Below are 19,304 nucleotides of genomic sequence, written 5' to 3' on the forward strand. Positions count from 1 at the left end.
TTGCTTCAAAAATTGTGGAGATTTCATACGTTAAGAACATCTATGTTATAATTACTTCCATCCGATTGTATGCCTTTCTGGTCTTCATCATAGATTCAGCCACTGGATTTTCTGAAGGTCCATATAAGAGAACACTGGTAAAAGAAGGTCAAAAGGGCTGTTGTGGTTTAACACCACCTGGCAACTAAGCATCATGCAACCATTCACTCGCTCCCCCACCACTGGGGCTGGGGAGAGAATCCAAAAAGTAAGAATACACATAAGTTAAAAAATAAAGAGGAAAAGCCAGAAAACTTGTGGGTTGAGGTAGAAGACCGTTTAATACATAAAGCAGAAGTCGTGCATGCAAGCAAAGCAAAACAAGGAATTAATTCACTGCTTCCCATGGGCAGGCTGGGAGATGTTCAGCCATCCCCAGGACAATAGTTACTTGGAAGACAAATGCCATCACTCCAAACATCCCCCCTTACTCCTTTTTCCCCTAGCTTTATATACTGATCATGATGCCACATGGCCTGGAATATCCCTTTGGTAATTGGGGTCAGTTGTCCTGGCTGTGCCCCCTCCCAGCTTCCCATGTCCCCCCAGTCCCTTCACAGGTGGAGGTACTCTCTACTATGATAATACGAGAAGCTGAAAAAGCCTTGGCTCTGTGCAACTGCTGCTCAGCAATAACAAAAACACCTCTATATTACCAACACTGTTTTCAGCACTAACCCAAAACACAGCCCCATACCAGCCACTGTGAAGAGAATTAACTTCACCTCAGCCAAAATAAAGCACAGCAGGGCTGAGGTACCCCACAGTGGAAAATCAGGACTACAGATGCCCAGGAGATATAGGTTGCACCATCTCAGGCAGAATTTCACAATTTGAGAGGTCCCAGAAATATCGCGTAAGTCCAGGCCTCAAAACCTGCTTTTTCGAACTACATCCCAGAGGCAGCTTGGGATAAGAGTGGCAGAGCTGGCTGCCCTGCGTATGAGCCACGTCCGGAGCCCAAAAGGGTGGCTGTGGTCTCTCCTGGCCCTGTATGTCTCCAGGTGGCTGGTATCCGATGGAGCAGGGTAGCCGACTGGAGCGTGCAGGGGTTTGGGGCCAAATCCGGACCACAGCCGCAGGCCCAGGAGACGAGCCCCGTCGCGGAAGGGTGAGGGAACCCAGGCGCTCCCCATCGCGGGCGGAAAGGCAGAGCAGGGCTGTGTGGAAGGCTCATTCCCAGATACGGGCGGGGGCGGCCGCCGAGAGAGGGGCGGGGGCAGCCCGGGGCCTCCCCCCGGCCGGGGCTCCCGTGTGGCGGCAGCGGAACGCGGCGGCGGGCGCGGGTTGCGGAGGGCCGGTTTGAGGCGGGCACTGCGCGGCGCGGCGCCGGCATGAGGGAGCTGCCGCCGGGCCCGGGGATGGAGAGCGACATCTTGGACGCGCTGGAGGCCTTGGGGTAACCGGGGAGCAGCGGCGGCTCCCCCGGCGAGGGGCTGAGGGCAGCCCGGCTGGGCGTGGAACGGGCCACCGCAGCCGAGGGCGAGAGGCCGGGCCGGAGGCGGGAGTGAAGGGGAGCGCGGGATCGGCGGAGGGACGGGCCCTGCGTTTCGGCGGGTGCTGGGGGCTCGGCGGGGCCGGGCCTCGGCCGGGAGCGGGGTCACGGCGTGGGCGGTGGGCTCGCCCCGGGTGTAGTGCAGGGAGGGCAGAGGAGCCCGGGCGCTCCGTGGGGTGCAGGGGTGCAGCAGCGGTGGTCAGCACTGGGGCGGCCGCTGGAGGCTGGCGGGGCAGCACCTCGTTCTGTGGTGCCTGCCCACCTCCCGCGATGTGCTTCGGATGGTACGGGACAAAATCTGTGCAAAATTTAATTTTCAGTTACATTATTCCCAGTACTCCAGGGCAGTGAATTGTTAATGTTAGGAGGCAATTTGACTAAACACTTGAATTAGTACTAGAGTTCTTCTCTGGCTGGTGTGTTTTGAGAGATCAAAGTCTGTTTTCATATAGACATGTGAAAACGCCCGCCTTGTATTTTCTGACAAACTATTTTGTTTGTAAAGGACCAATAATTTTTTGGTTAACAAAAGTAATGTAGAAAGACTAATTCCTTTAACTGTAGTTACTAACCAGCTTAGAGTAAAATAATTGGAAAATATGTATATTTTATGTTACGCTTACTTATTACTAATGCTTATCTGCCTGTACAGGTACACGGGTGCCCTGTTGGAGGAGGAAGCCCTGAATAAAGCAGCAGAAAATGGATTGTCTTCACCAGAATTTTTTGAGCTTTGCGTTTGGTTAGGTTCCCAGATAAAGTCACTTTGTAATATGGAAGAAAGCATCACTGCAACAGATGGTATATGAACGTTAATTTACAGTGGATTTAGACCCATATTGTTCAGCTAATAGTGAAATTGCAGTGTTGAAGTTTACAAGAAAGCTGAAAGGTAGCCAAACCCAGGCTGCTTTTGTGTATAAGCAGCTCTTAGTTTAAGGACTTGTGTTGTGAAGACTGTTTCAAAAGGGAGAAAGAAGGTGATTTGGGGTGGCTTTAGATATATATACGTAAATGTAAAAAGTACATTTGCACCTGCAATCATATTTTGATGGCATAAATTGCAGTGCTGGGTATTTTCGGGCTGTTGATCCAATGCAATATTCCAGTCAGCACCATGTGTGGGCACACGAGGTGCTAGGTAGCACTGCCTGATTATTTCTGTCTAGTGCTGGAATTTGGATGGGATTTTATATTACTTTTGTTTTCACCAGAAAAGTAGTGGAACTAAAAACAATCACTGAAAATAATGAGTTCATGACTCCTGTGACTTCTTCATCAGAAAATCATGCTATTTAGTAACATAAACTGTTCACTTCCTGCTGATGTTCGTTTGCATTCATGTCTTCACAGACTTCTGTAGCATTACCTCATTCAAAGCACGAGTACAATATACTATTAGAAGCCATGTCTGCTTGTATGTAGGACTTTTTAAAGAAGAATGTTACTGGGGTGGTAGGTGGTTGATCTTTGGACTGTTGAAATCTGCAATTGAAGTGTATAAGTTAAAAAAATTAGATTGCCGTTTGATGTTTCTGTAAAAAGCCATTAATTGTGCATTTATTTCCATAGGTGTGAAAGATATAGAGAGCTTCCAGCTTGAAATTAGTGGCTTTCTGAGAGAAATGGCTTGTCCGTATTCATCATTGATATCTGGAGACATCAAAGATAGATTAAGAGAGAAAGAAGATTGTCTTAAACTCCTATGTAAGTAATAATAATTTTTCCCATTTATAATACAGTATTTTAGGTGCATGCTTTATTATTACTGTACAATTTACATTGAGGAGTTCTTTATGTGTTTTTAAGTTGATGTGTACAGTTGTTACATCCTAGCTCAGCATGCATCAACTCACTTGTGCAAAGTGAAAAATAGAGCAGCATTAGAAACCTGTTTTAGCAGAAACTAAAATTTCTTTTAAAAGTATGGTGCAACCTACTGAGGCCTCCTGATCCCTCTCTTGATCCAATTGTTCCAGCTCACCTAAACTGAGACCTTGTTTCCTGTGTTTGTGAGGGATCTCAGGGCAGCTTGAACAGAAAAGCTGCACAGTTTGAACGTGCTGAAAGCAGAATTGAGAGAAACAACGTCTAAGTTTAAGTTGGACTTGGACAAAGGAGTGGCAGCAGGAACCAGTGTGATAACATGAAACTAGCCAAGGAATTTGGGGTCTAGTGGCAGAAGGGAGTTGAACAGTTAAATGCAGTGTGTAGACTGAAGGTAGGAAGTCAGGTGAGAGGAAATTGAGGTAAAGAATAGGAAACTGATACTGACCTGTTCAGAAGAGAACTGAGAAAGTCTCCGTTTTATCATGGTTATCTTACAAATGTATATATTGTAGCTGTACTGAGAATGTGGATGCAGAAATACTTAAGCATCTCTAAATCTGCCATTATGGTGCTTTTCTCTCTAGTATTTCTAAGTACAGAACTTCAGGCTTTAAAGATACTGCACAGCAAGAAAAGTAAGGGCTCTCATTTGGAAAAGCACAATGAAATTATTCAGGAAGTGCAAGCTATTTGCGATGCACTGGGTCTGCCAAACTCCCCATCTTCTGGTATTCCTCCCTTGTTAACCAGCGTGGAACAAAAGGTATGGGCTTTTACGTCTTCTCTCTGTTGCTAAACTGTAAGCACTATCTCTGTAAGCATTGATCCTAGAGTTGAGGCCTAGCAGTCTCACCCATAAAAGCCCTATCTGACAAGTGCAAAAGAATTTTAATTCTGAAAGCCAGCTGAGTGTTTTAAGTTAAACTGGTTTGAGTTGAAGTATTTCAGCATTTCCCTGAGGTTGCAATGTACCTGGTAAGACGTACTTTGCCATGCAAGTTTCAATTATAAGTTTTCCTCTTACCCATTCAAATGTGCTGCAGCAAGCAGAAGACTTTGGGTAATAACTGATTGTGCCTTTATATACCTGTAGTAATTTCTGGGATGTATTTAAATTTAATATCCAAAACTTAAATTCTTTTTAGTTTATTAATTTCTTAATTGCAAGTATGGTTCTGTTGGTGCTATTGCCTTAGTTGCAAAGAGGATGAAAATGCCTGAATTGCCAGTATTCAGTGAATAAGCCCTGTTAAACCTTATTCAGCAAGATAGTTCTTTCCATGGTGTCCCTCTAGGTTCTAACTCATTTCACTGATGTGATCCTTAGTCTGATTTCCTTGCTGCAGAATGTAAATAGGCTCTTGAGGTGGAAGTTACCTTCTTTGTCAGACAGATAAAAGTTTTGCTCTTCATCTCTCTCTGGTATCTGGGGAGAGAGTGACCAATCCCCCCTTAAGGGTAGAATAAAAACTCCCTCTGCTTCTGGGTCTTTGAGTTTAATAATTTTACATGATTGTGCTTCTTTTTTTTCTTCTTCTTCATCAGCCAGTGGGCAGTTGAATATTCAGAGAGTTTGGGGAGGGGGCCTGTTACTTGCATGGTTTTCTTACATCTCTCTTCAGCATGACAAGACAAAACCTTTAATAGGTTCATTTATAAAAGGCATCACCCAGGGGCAAACAGACATGACTATTCCTACACTATTAACTGTGCCTGATACATTTAGTTCTAAGGAAATCTTTACATCCGGTAAATATTTTTGAAGGGATGAAAAAACAGTTTTCAAAAATTGTTTTCAAAAAGCAATGTTCTGAGAATGAAAATGTCAGAGTTACAGCTAGTAACTAATGGTTTGAAACTGGCCTGATTGTGCTGCTCTCCCTCTATGAGTGTTAGCTGTGTTTACATCCATGTGTGTTTATAGGCTGCAACCATGGCTGGTGGCCTTCCTTGCTCAGTTCTTTGCTTCACTTCTCAGGTACAGATTTAGTTTCATCCCATTATAGGGATAGGATTCCAGTTCTGCAGTTGTGGGACAGCAAGACCAGACCTGGAGCACCAGTTCCTTCATACACACATAGTGATAGTAGAGCATTTCCTTTGAATTATTAGACAGCTGGTATCTGCTGCCTTTTGCAAAGTCCAAGATTTCCTATCCGATAGGATCACAGGCTTGAATTGTGCATAGTGTTGGCGTCCCAGTTTGTATAAACTGTTAAACTTTCAGAAGTACTAAAATGAGCAGAATCTTAAAAGCATTTTATCTTTGCTTTTGGTTGGGTTTTTATTAATAATGCTGCCTGGACTATTTTCCAGTAGTTCTCAGGTCTGTCAGTTCCACAGTGGTTATACCACTTTTACTCACTTCAAAGTGTAGAAAGGTGGCAAAACTAGTTCGTTCATCTTCTGTGACTCCAAATTAATAGAGTAATTTGTTCTCTGTGCGTTTCATCCCTTATAAACAAAGGATTTTTTCCCTGCCTTGCAGGAGATTTTGTAGCGTTTCTGCTTTGTGTTTACTTGTCCTTCATTACTTTAATATAGGACAAGTTTCGAGTTATATTTGCAGGGAGCAAGAGTTAGAGACCTACATTTATAGGTATAGCTGCATTAGAAAGGTGGTGCCACCAATTAAAGTTCATTGGCTTTGTAAACATTTTTTTAAGAGCACCATTTTGTTACTTTTTTTTATATGCTCACAGAAATTCACTTGAAATGATCCATTTATTTTTCCAAATATTTTTTTGCTTTTGATTTAGTTAGGTTCTGCATAAAATTGCACTGTTGATGTTTAGTCATTCATAATGTCATTTATGTCATTCATAATACAGGCTTACATACTGATCTAGTATTTTTATTTAGTGTATCTGCACATGTATCTGCAGCATTTCAACATGTCTACTCTTTGTCTCTGTCCAGCATCTTCAGCATTGTCAGTAGCTGTGGGAGTAGTTCTGAGAATAGTTTGGCTGTGCAGCAGCAACCTACCAAAGGGAGAGATCACACACTGTATTTTGGTATGGAACATTAGAACATTTATTGTTTTAAGTAATTTTCCAGTTTATTTAAGAGACTAGTATAAAATCAGGATTCCTTTCTTCATTCAAAATGAGTTTTATAGTAGCTCAAACTTTGAATATACGATCATAGCAAGTATCTTTTCCATCTCCTGTAATTACCTAGGGTAGTGGTTATCAACATAGCCACTGTGAAAATGTGAGAGAACAGCCTTCTACCTCTAAGTGTATTTTATTCTATTGTATAATACTGAAAAACTAGTAGTAATTTTTCAGTTGTTTAAGATGCTGTTCCCTTGTAAAGTATATTTACAAAGCGGGAATCTAGGAGTCATTCTGAAACGTAGTGCCAAAACCTCCATAAATTCTAAATGAACATTGATGAAAGATTCAGAAAACTTTATGCCACTGTTGTGCTTTGTAACTAGTGCTTACATCTGGCTGTTTTCCAATCCAGGTAGTGTGAATTTCACACCTAATTACAAAGTGACATTCTAATACGGTTTATCTGAAAAAACTCTTAATGTGATATTATTTAAAAGACTTCTGAACATTTTTGCCCGCGTTATGAAAAGTACTCTGCTACTTTTCACATATCAGTAGAATGAAAAGAAACTATAAAGGGCTACCAAACAAACTAAGTCAAAATTAAGCTAACATAACACTTAAGTGAAATGCTAGAAGAATTTTTTTTTTTTACATATTTGGGTATACATCCTAGAATTTATTAATATTTTAATTAATGTATTACATTTAACTGTTGATCTGTGGTAATTTTATGGATGTAATGGTGCCTGGACAGTAAGTATTAATGTAACTGCAGGGAACAAGACAAAAGAGTTGTCCTGTTCACCAGACATCAGGGTCAAACAAAAATGTATTTAGAGTTAGATAAATACTGAATTTATCTGCAGGTATATGAAAGAGAGGCTTAAAAATATTTTGTGCTTAAGATTTTAGGTGATCGCTCTGCAACTGTACAGTTGTACAGTACACCTGATGACTAATCAGGGTAATGTTCTTTCCTCAAAGTGTTGATATTTTGACTTAATAAAATGACACCTGTCCCCAGGTCAGGTTTTTTCAAAATCTCAAAAAACCCTGGAGGTGCATTCATACGTGATGTTTTTCTGTGCAAGAGGTATTAAACGTAAAAATTACTGTTTTGACAGATGAGGATATTTAATAAATATATTGAACATGATAATGAAATGTGAGCTAAATTTTTTTTTCAGTAGTACAAAATTACAAAACAAATGAGAAATGTCATGTTCAATACATAAAGGTACACTTCATTTGGTAACAGTAGAATAACTGTGTATTTTTATGAGCAGATTTTGAAGTTGGTATTTTTGTCTCACGTTTTATTTCATTTTATATTTAGAGAGTGTGTGAACTTTTCGAAGCAATCCCATAAATTTCTAGTGTTACCAAGGTCATTGATTACACAGTATGTCAAATAGTCAAATATTCTTGTCTACATCTAGTTCTAATTATTTGGTTTGCTTTTTACACCTGACTGTGTAAAATCTTTAGGATGATTTGGCTGTTAGAATATGTTTTATGTTTCTTTGAGTATGTTTTCAGTGCTCTTTTATCTGGGCCCTGCTTTTAGTATTGTTCCCACTTATATGTGCAGGCTTCTCTTTAGGTTGTGGTGTTTTTTTGGACTCCTGCTTATCCTTCTCAATCCAGGGCAACTGCTGTCTGTGGGAGTATGGGTTATAACATAGATGATTCTCACATCCATTGTATTCTTGTCCTTTGGCAGACTGTTGTGTGTCAGGGTTCTTGTGTTCATACCTCTGTCATCAGTCATAGCTGGACAACATATTCTGCAACTGTAAGGCAGCTTATCTTATTTCACCATTATAGCAGTAGAATTTCCCCATGAGCCCTGCTGATGGGAGTGAGGAGCAAGTGCAGATTCAGTGTTCTGAATATGACTTTACAGTGTGTCATAAGCATAGACCAGTTCATCAGTGAAGAGATTCCTCCTTAACTGTTATTGATTAGTAAGGCTGTACTGGATAAGAATTACATTGGTATTCTCTTTTAACTTGGAAGGAAGAGGCTGCAGAAATTTGGGGCTGGTTTCTCAGTCAATAAAGGATTGTTTCATTTAGCTGCTCTTGTTTTTCTAGTTCTGATTATCATTGATTATCTTCCTTAATTGTTCTCTCTAAACTTCCTTTCACTTTTCAGTTCATAGAAATCAGGAGTATGCAGCGCTGATCGACCTGTGATGGCAGAATGTGTGGCTTTTGTATGTGGAGCCCAGTGTTGCATTTATCTCTTGGTTGTCCTTGCAGCTGCAAACTTAAAATAATTCTAGCCTCTAGATAGTATTCATCATCACTGGTTTTCAGATCTTCTTTCACACTCTAACTGTGAATTATATTGAAGATTTTTAATTTTGTTGTACTGGTTTTTGTTTCAGCAGCTGGTCTCATTTTGATAGACTCTCTTCCTTTCAACCTTTGAGGTAATATTTCTGACCTCAATGGTACATGAATAGACACCTCTTGCCCAATAGAATTTTTAATTAGTCTGCTGTTCATTCCTTCTTCTATACTAATTACTGATCTGTTCATCTCTTGCTATCATACTGATCTTATTCTATTGCTGATTATTAACGTCAGATTTTGATTCTTCAGGCACTTATTTGAATTCAAACATAGTTTCTGCTTAGGTACATTTGCACTTTGGAGCAGAATATGACAGGCACCGTGTACATGCTTCAGTAAAAAAAAAAGGCTACATTCAGAAGACAGACAGACAACCCTGGAGTGCTTTTTGCAAAGAAAATAAAGGTTGTAGAGAAGCAAGAATTATCAGAGAAAGAGGAGTGTTGGGATCAGTACGGTACATGGAACTGAACTTCACCCTTATTGTAACCTCTTTTGATATGAATGAAATATAACAGCAGGGAATATTACAGTAATTAGATGGCCACTTTCAGATACTACTAGGCTATCTTTTCTGATAGAGTCAAAACACAGTTTTCCCTTAGTTTGTTCACTGCACAATGTATTTACCTCAGACTTTTTCTGGGATATTGTGTTTTTAACCTGCCATAGTGCTGCCCAGCAGTGATGTAAAAACAAAGAACAAAATACATACATCTTGGTTTTCGCACAGAATTTGAGATCAGATTTTTTTCCTTCATATATATAAAAAAAAATTGAGATACTTACAAAAATCCTGACATATACTCCTGAGAGTTGATTTTCTGAGTATTTCTTTTAACAATGAACTGAGTGCTCTAGAATTTGATTTCTGACTTCTGGAATTTTTTTTCCTAGCAATCACTAGAGATGATATTTCTGTAATATGTGACACTCAAAACTGAGCTTTGAACCATGCCTCTGTAACAAATGTAGTGTGAATGCCTGTGTGCTCACATGAAGTCTTACAATCCTTGCAAATGTATCTAATGGCTGTCCCCAGCTACAGGTTTTACTGTAGATTGTGCACCACCTTAATCCTTCCTTTGACATATAAAAGAAAATTAACTCTAGTTTTACTTGTTTTGCTTGGTTCCCCATGGTTATTTACTAAAGGAAATGAAGATGTAGTTCACTCCATCAGACTGGGTACAAAACTTGAAGGAACAATAATATGCATGCAGTCAACTCCAGCTGAAAAACCAGTTGGCTGGAAAGTTATGCACAAGTGTTTTGAGCATTTTTGGTAATGGTTTCAGAAGACCTTTGCCAAAGGAAGTTCACTCAAGAAGAGGAGGTAGAGGTTTCTTGTAATGAGAGAGGAGAATGTGGTGGTGGTTGGAAGACAGAGCATATTTCACTTCTGATTATTGAGAGCAAGAACTAGCGGAAGAAGTATAAGCAAGTTTGATTTGGAGTGAATGCAGAAGTTTTAAACATAATGTTAACTGGAGCCACTTAAAGGATTAGAATAAAGTTAATGAGAAACAATGACTGCATACCTATCATATCTCCTGCCTTTCTTCATAGCACCCATCACCAGATTTTTTGTAGCCCAGTGTAGCATTTGGCAACAGAACTCTGAACTTCCTGTTGTAGTTACAACACTTAGGTATATGTAAAATTAGTAATTTAACTAGTCTTACTTTCTGTTTGCACTTGATAAATTTGCTATATAGATACTGTTCTGTTGATGGGAAGAGAAGTGATGTGCCATAAAATATTTTTGCATAGAGGCTGGTCATCTTCTTAAAGTATTCAGGAAATCTTTTTAAAGTAGATCATAAGCCAGAAGATGTGTATCTGTTTTCATGAGTCTGCTGAAACAAACATGCTGTGTTTGATCTTCCAAGTAACAAAATGAGGTTGTAACAAATTGTGCTGAAATAAATCTAAATATTTGTGTTCTGAGATGTATGGTTTTTTTTCAGATAAAGGACATTCTCTCAAAAGTTAAAAATAACCATGTGGGGAAATCACTGCTAACAAAACCTCTGAACTCTGACCAAGTGGTAAATAAAAGTTTCTCCATTTCTTTTCTCCATTTAACAGGATGGTCAAAATAAATGCATATGGCTTCATTTAACTTTGCATTTTTAAGGTCACTGTTCTATTGCTGAATATTAATACTAAAATTCAGTTGCTAAATACTAACAATCATAATCAGATACTTCCAGAATTGACATTATAAAACAGACCTTGTGTTGATTCATCAGTTGTTCAGTTTCAAAACATTTTGTATATATGTACTACTGTAGCATTACATAGATGCTATGTAGTTTATAGTAGTCACCTTGGGATAGACAACTTAGTTGATAAATGGGATTAACTTTGAATTGACTTCTATAACTTTATATATTTGAGTGTTTGAATTTTTTATTGTAACACTGCAGGAAAGATTGGAAAAAATCAATGATGCTCTTTGCAGTGAGTACGAGTGTCGACGGCGGATGTTAATGAAGAGGCTCGATGTGACTGTACAGTCTTTTGGCTGGTCTGACAGAGCAAAGGTAAAACTTGATGTACTTTTTGCTTCCTGTAGGTGGGAGTCTGCTACAGTTCCCCGAGTCTTCCTACAGAATATGCATACCATGTAAATACACAAATAAACTTCTATCACTGTTATCTTTTTTCCAGCCTGTTTCTCATCCCAAATATCCAAATATTTGTAATATCCAAATCCTAGGTATTGAGGAAGGGGATGGATTTAACCAGGTGGCACAGCCTATCCTTTGTGACTATTTATAGCTTCACAATTAGAAATTCTAGCATCCTTTGTTGGGGTTTCTCACTTTATATTTAAAGTTCCCATCTCCCTGTTTTCTGTACCTAACACCCTCCAATGAAGTAAACTAGGAGGGAATTCAGCACTTTTCATGCAGATGCAAAAGTAAGACAAACACTGGGCCTTAACATAGATTGGGTGTAAAACGTGGCTGCTCATGAAGTCTGTGCGGTTACAGAGACTGCCCCCTATCTTGGATTCAGTGCTGCTGGATGAACAGCCGTGCAGTTGAACAGGTTATTTGAATAGTAACTTGTGTGAGAAAATCACACAATTGCTTGTAATCCTTCAGGTCACTAAAAATTCCAAAGCACTCCTCTCTATTTGCTCTGCAGGTATTGCTTTAATTCTGATAATTTCATTTGTACTATTTCCTAGAACTTTGTATATTAAAAAACAGTCATGATATTTCTGAGCTGGAAATATATCTTGTGTGTATCCAGCAGAGTAGGGAGAGAAGATACATGAAGTTTGTAATTTGATGAAGGCACGTGTGAGAAGCTGGAGGCGGTAAGATCAGCTTTCCTGCCAAAGGTTTCTGTAGAAAGCTTAAGATGGATAAATCTTAAAATTTGGAAAGCTTACTGAAAGTATGGATTGTCTTTGTCACCAGTCTTTGCGGTGTCACAATTTGTCATTGACACATGCAGAATCAACTTCATGAAGTTCACTAAATATCAGTGCAAGACATGAGTCTGGGTGCTGCTGTGCTGTGTTGGAATGGCTCACTAACTTTTGAAGGGTTTGTGAATGCTTTTATGCTGCAAGAAAGGAAAAGGGGGGCATTTAGCTTAGAGAAGCCAGGAGATGTCCCTACTTGTGTAACTTCCTTACAGCTGTACCAATACAATTATATGTCTTCAGATTTAGAGTATACTTCTGAAATGTAGTTGAGGTGACTGATGACTAACTTAAGCAGACTAAAACTTTGTCACTTGCTATTGTTCCATTCAAACAATGTGAAAAACAATGAATGCCCTTTTGAAATAGAACAATAAAGAGATTTTTGATGATAAAGTAGTCAGATGATTAATTTTCCTGTCTTTTAAAGACTGTTGATGTGAAATATATGCAGTTACAGAAATAACCAAGTTATACACTAATTCAAAATTACATACTATTTTCAATCTTTTTTTTCCCCTTATTTCTCTTGAAGGATGTTCATAACTTCTTTGAGAAGGTTTTGAGAATTGAAAATGTTCTGGCATTGATGTAATTTAGAGAAAGAAACAAATTGTTGTCTTTTTAAGATTTGTTAGCTTGCCTTTTTTTCCCCACCATTAAATAGGTATTGATATGTTTCTCTGCTTTTGATGGTGTGGCATTTTTGGGGGTTTTTTCAGTTTTTTGTAACTTGTTCAGTCCCCAAGAGGGATAAGTTTGCAGACTGAATTGGGTTCACAAAGGATGGAGTAATTGCCTAGGAAAACAGTCTTGTAAAGGTTCAGCACCTATTGTCTGATCTAGCCAATATCAGATGTTTTATTTCACTCTGAAGATAATTCCAAATTTTCCCAGAAAGTATATTTATTTTACTTTTTTTGTTAAACAAATGAAGCATCAAAGCATGTTTGGAAAAAATCTCATACTCTCTCCTTCTTAGTCTCACTTTTTCATGGCTTACATAAGTGTTTTGCAGCATTGGTATATTTTCAGTTTTTTTCCACAAATTTACCTTACTTTGAAGCTGCTCTGTTTTCATTACATTTAGAAGCGGTCTGTTGAATATGGTTATGGAAAGCTCTTGAGAGAGCAGGATGTACTCCTTAGGTTTTAGTCTGTAGACATGTTGGAAGACATTAAGGAATCTGTTTGATGCCAGTGGATAGAGGAGTTTCTTTTGTAATGGTGCTAAGTTTCAGCATCAATTATACGTAATCAGCAGCACTTTCTGTATAATAGCTCCACCAACAGGAAGAGAATTGGTGATAACTGGCACTATGTTTTGTAAGGTAGTCTGTATTTTCAGACGTGAAACTTACTGAGACCAGTATGTGGTTTATTGGAAGTCTGTTGGTGTGTTTGATGCCTGGCAAGTAAGTTGTTTGATGTTATCCTTTAGGTAAAAACAGATGAAATAGCACGGATCTATCAGCCCAAGCGCTATGCGTTGTCTCCGAAGTCCACCATTACATTAGCTCACCTTCTTGCTGCTCGCGAGGATTTGTCCAAGATCATACGAACAAGTAGTGGATCAACACGGGAGAAAACCGCCTGTGCTATCAACAAGGTATGGTTTTTGTTTCTGGCATGTGATAAAGGGACATGGGAATTTACAGACCTACCAAAAGTAATTCTGGAATTACACTGGTTTTGCTTGGTGCTTTCATCCATTTAAGAAAGGAAGGTTTGCAGTATTCCAGTAAACATTGCAGAAACTTCTTTTTTTTATCTTGCTGGACAGTCAGTCATGCAACAGGATGAAACAGAGTAGTGTAGATGAGAGGGAACAATGTGGGGGGTGTACATGTGTGTGCAAATGACCTCTTGAGTTCAGTGGAACTGTGCACATCAAAGATACATAAAAGTATTTGTGGTATCAGTTCCTGGGCTAACTTTCCAGGATTGTGTTGCTAGGTTTGTAAACCGCCATCTCTAGTTCATCTAGTTGTGTGTTACAAATCACAAAAGTTTCTGTGGAAATGTCATTTTGCTGCAAAGTAAAATTATCTGGTTTGGCTACAGTAATGAAACAACGTTGTGCTGCTTTCTTGTGTGTGGTAAAAGCTGATGCTTGCGAGTAGTGACGTGAGTTTCACCATTCAAATGGTGACTAAACCTGCTTTTATTGATCCTGTATTTACAGATTTTTCTATTGTTTTTGCCTCATTTATATCCTTTAATATGTTTTGATCCTGAACACTCTGAAATTTCTTAATTATTGTAGGATCTCAGAGAAAGTTGGGGTTTTTTTCTTGAGAGAACTTTAGTTGGAGTGCCTGGGACTGATCAGGGAATGTTAACAACGATCACACAAAGTTTAGGAAATCTGAAAGCAACAACAAAAAGACCTATTTGGGTACATCTTTGTTCTTCAACTTAATGTTTTGTGTAACTTTGTCCAGTACAGTTTCTCTTTTTGTGCACTGAGTAATACCTGCCATAGTCAAGAGCTCTTTTTTTTTTTTCCTTTTCTTGAAAGTGTTACTGCAGCCTATTGCATATTTTGTTCGTTCCAGCTCTGTACTGAGTGTCAGTAGTTTCTGATGGTAGGCAAACTGGTGTTCCTTCGAGAATTGCACATCAATTTGCCAGTTTGTTTTTTGCCAGCTGATGAGGTTTGAACTTGAACTTTGAAATTTAAGTAGAAGAGCCACATCATAAGGAATCCTTTCTATATGAATATATATTTGTATTTGTATATATTACAATGAAGTATGTATATTGCTTATTGCAATACTAATACTTCAGGTGTGCAGTGTTCTTCATAAAAATTTCACAAAAGTAATATGAGTCAGCTAGCTGCAGTTATTTCTGTTTTAGAGGTGAAAAATGAGAACACTTTCAAGAGCTCTGTTGTGGTGTTACAAGGACAGGAGATAGTGATTCTGCTGTCACGCACTGCACTGAGGGGCTGTATTTCCTGAAAACAGCAGGCAGCATTTCTCTGTCCACAGGAGAAAATCCTGTGTCTCTTCAAGTTATTTCTATTATTTTTTAACTCTGAAAATCACCAATTTTTCCATATAGGTTCTGATGGGGAGAGTCCCTGACCGTGGAGGCAGACCAACAGAGATTGAACCACCTCCTCCCGAAATGCCTCCATGGCAAAAACGACAGGAAGGTGGTGGAAGAGGTGGCTGGGGAGGTGGTGGTGGTGGTGGAAGGGGTAACTGGGGGGGTGGAGGGGGTAGAGGAGGAGGAGGTGGAGGTTTCAGAGGTGGTGGAAGAGGTGGGGGTGGCTTCCAGGGTGGGGGTGGCTTCCAGGGTGGCGGTGGTTTCCAGGGTGGGGGTGGCTTCCAAGGTGGCAGGGGAGGAGGTTATGGTGGCAGGGGGGGCTATAGTGATCCATATGGTGGAAGAGGAGGAGGAGGATACCGAAGATACTAAAGTACTGTAAATCTTGACAGAGTAACTGGCAAGATACAGTGGTGGTATTTACTGGTATTAGGAATTTAGGTATGTTGACTTGGGTTTAGGCTAGAATTAAGTATGACCATATGAATCATTTCATTAGACCAACTGATGTTCTCACTGAGTTCTTTTAGTTAACTGAACAGAACTTTTATACTAAAATCTGATGACTAAAGTCCTTGGTTTTCGTACTGCTTATATGGTGTTTTTTATTGTCATGTTATTTAAAGTAAGTCTCAGAAAACGGAATAAAACCCTTTCTAAACAAACAAAAATATATTAATGGTCAGACCTCTCTAATTACTGCATGTTGCATATCTACTCTCCTGCTCCAAAATGTTGTGTAGAAAAAACAAAGTAGGCCTAAGAACTAGATGAAACCACTTTTAAAAGACTCAAGAATGCTGCTTTTAGGCTTGTTCTTCTTTCATAGTTTTCATGTGGGACATACAAATGAATTTTAATTTCAAATGTTAAAATCCTTAAGGCTTTGGTCAAAATTATTCAGTTAGATTCGGTTATTCTTGCAGAACTTCACATTAAAGTAACACTGTGAATTAATACTTTACACAGGTTAATCAAATCAGGTTGTTTTTTGTGTTCATAATGTATCAGACACTCATTAAAGGTCGGAGCGTGTACTGTAAACTCATAATCGTAGTGAGTTTTGATAGTGTTTTATTTTCATTTTACTTGTTTTCCGTTATTGGTGTTTCAAAAAAAAAATTTAAGATCAGATTGGGCAGAAAACCTGCAGCTGTCATGTCTGATAAGAATTCATGTGTATAACCTTGTGTATCAGCTTTGAGACACAAAGTTTGAATAAGCTGAGCTTCGTAAAAAAGAACATGACATTTCTTCTTGCCTTTTCTTCTTCCCTCTTTTTTTTTTAAATTTTCCTCTTCTCCCCTGCCTGCTCTGTGTTTGGGAATCACCAACTGCCTAGTTAATAAGTTAGTAAGACACCTCATACAGCAGCTGCCTTTTCTCAGTGATTTCTTTCTCTCTTACTCTGCCAACCTAAAAGAAGCCCTGTCTTGACATGGTATAGGTGCCTTCTCCCTTACATACACTGTTACTCTAGAAGAAGGAGTGGCTACAGTACTAGAGACAGAAGTCAGCTGTCATACCATCATGGCTGTGTAAATATATGTAGTCAGGAATTAAATTTAGAGCTGTCACTTAAAGAAGTGAGTTTGTGCTGCCCAGTATCTCTCAGATCTCCCATGTTGTAAGGCCGCTCCTGAGAACAGAGGTGGAACAGGGGATGATGCCTGAATGTACTCATGACAGCATTTATCAGGGTCAGGTTACTGCAGAGATTCAGGAAGGCATCTGATTAACCTGGTGTGTCTGATGATTAAATAGCACAGCAGACTTGAAGCACTCGTAACTGTAGGCTCAACTGCGGGTTGCACTTTAGGATTTGATTTCGGATTTATGTTCCTCAGTTAGAAGTTCTTTCTGCACAAATTTCCTATCGGTGTTCATTGGTGTTTTGTTACTTCCATAAACATACGTATCACGTCCTGTTTCACTGGCAACTTTGTGCATGAATATAAAGCTCTGCTCCAAATCAAATTATTATCTTTCAAAAGTTTTTCTCCTGTTATTTCCTCTCTCATCAGTTTGCTTGAGAATGCTGCTTCTGATGCGATAGATATGGCTTTACCCAGGCTTTAGGGTCCCAGCAGGTGCCTGACAAAAAGAGGCAGAAGTTTTCCTTGTTAGAATTTGTTAGCCGGGATGTGAACTTTTGCAATAATGGCTTAATGTCACCCAACTGCTAACACTATAGTTCCTTTGCCAATTTTTTTTCTATGCTTCTTACTGGCTTAAGCCCTTGGCAGCCTCTGCAATCTTTATGGAGAGACCCTCATGGGTCACGTGGGAGCACAGTACTGGTTGTCTTGATTCTGAGCTTGGTTTTTGCCTAAGGGTCTGGGATTGCTCACAAACTGATGACATACCAAATGAGACTGCTGGCCTTGAGTGAAGTGTTGGTCAGCAAAGGAACAGAGAATAGTTTTTTAACAACCAAAGCCTTAAGATTAAATTCTGTTTGCTCATCCAAATGTTATTTTTTGCTACAAGTAAACCAGCAGTCAAGCATGTGACTTCATCAAGGAAATACACTCTGAAAAACAAACTACTTACCTACACTTAAAGGTTTCATTAGTCTTAGGATGCAAGGTTGCACGGGTTTAATTTGGTTTTAACTGCAGATGTGGATGTGCCTTGATGTTTTTACACTCATCAGTCCATCCTGTTTGTAGTAGGCAGGACAGTTCTGAATGAAGTAAATCATCAAGTGAAGCAGGTACATGCCCACTTGAATTGTAACAGTTAAATTATTTCAGTATCATATTTCAATTATATGTATGTAGACCATGTAAAATATGGAAATATAAATAGGCTGGAGATTTTTAATCTGGCCACTTCAGGTTTTTTAAAGTAATTTCAAAATGTGAAGCCAGTAGTTGAAAACTAAAGCACCACCATATTCCATGGAGGTATCCTCTGCTGTCCTCTTGTCAGAATGTATGCTTTTAATTTCTCAAACAATGCAATAACATCGTGAGAGTAATTGATTTAAACCTCAAGTTTTGTCTTGAAAAAAAAAATATTTTCAAAAATTCTGTTGTAAGTAAAAGATTTTCATATATATGTTTGTGAACATTTTTGTGTTTATTCACACTTAGTGAATACCTAAATTAATATTGTTTTGTTTGTTGAAGAACTGAAAAAAAGGTTGTGGATTTTTTTCAGGTATTGAGAGAGATACTTTTGTTAACAGCTGTAAACACTGAGGAATAAAGTACTGTATTTGAAATTATTGCATCATCTGTGTATTGTGATTTGGATCCACTACCATATGTTCCTCCTTTGTTTGTAAGAAAGAATTACTGCTGGTGATTTACAACACTGATGAAACTTACTTTTTATGGTAATGAAAATAACATATATTTTGACTAAAATGGAGAAAGCTGTAGATAATTCTAGAGGAAAATTTTAACAGCCAAGGTATGTCACAGGTCTGGGATTTTGTCTAAGGAGTTTGTTTGGGATTACTAAGGAATCTCAGTTACATTTTATCTTAGTAAAAAAAAATTAAACAGTGATCTATATGATCACTGCTTTTGTGTTTATGTAAACTAAGGAAATATATTCCAATTACTGCTCAAGTTTTCTTTTTATTACTTTCTGTAATTACAAAGAGAACCACAACTTGTTTTGTATAAGACTGTAGAGCAGATTTGCCATATAAAGAGGAGTTTCACCTCTTGTCTTCCCTCATGATTGTAGATAACTGAATAAATGTCCATTTCCCCATATAAAAACAAATTTAGGATATGGTATTTTGACGTTTACTATAAGGTGAAGAAGAATAGCAAGTGTTCAGGGTGCTACAGTGCTGCCTGTGCAATAGGCAGCATTAGCAGAGGCAGCAGAAGCCTTGCTTGAACTTGGCTATTGTGCTGTGGAATCTTTTCTAACGTAGCATTCTTAACAAAAGTGAGAGACTATGATAGTAAAGACTGGTGCTTTGTAATACTTGGAATAGTGAGTAGCAAAACAATGTCTGTACTGTGTCAACCACTAAAATACCAAACAAA

General features: G+C 38.8%; 1 protein-coding gene across 1 annotated transcript; it reads left to right on the top strand.

Moving 5' to 3' along the window:
* The first annotated feature begins 1,316 nt into the window (after positions 1 to 1,316).
* On the top strand, positions 1,317 to 18,523 carry FAM98B (family with sequence similarity 98 member B). The gene is made up of 8 exons (XM_048305841.1): positions 1,317 to 1,438; positions 2,187 to 2,335; positions 3,107 to 3,241; positions 3,949 to 4,127; positions 10,760 to 10,840; positions 11,222 to 11,338; positions 13,676 to 13,843; positions 15,304 to 18,523. The coding sequence occupies exons 1-8, from the start codon at positions 1,374 to 1,376 to the stop codon at positions 15,661 to 15,663; spliced, it is 1,254 nt and encodes a 417-aa protein (XP_048161798.1). The 5' UTR covers positions 1,317 to 1,373; the 3' UTR covers positions 15,664 to 18,523.
* The last annotated feature ends 781 nt before the right edge of the window (positions 18,524 to 19,304 follow it).

This window comes from Corvus hawaiiensis, chromosome 6 (genome assembly GCF_020740725.1).
Source record: "Corvus hawaiiensis isolate bCorHaw1 chromosome 6, bCorHaw1.pri.cur, whole genome shotgun sequence".
In the NCBI taxonomy this organism is placed as follows: domain Eukaryota; kingdom Metazoa; phylum Chordata; class Aves; order Passeriformes; family Corvidae; genus Corvus; species Corvus hawaiiensis.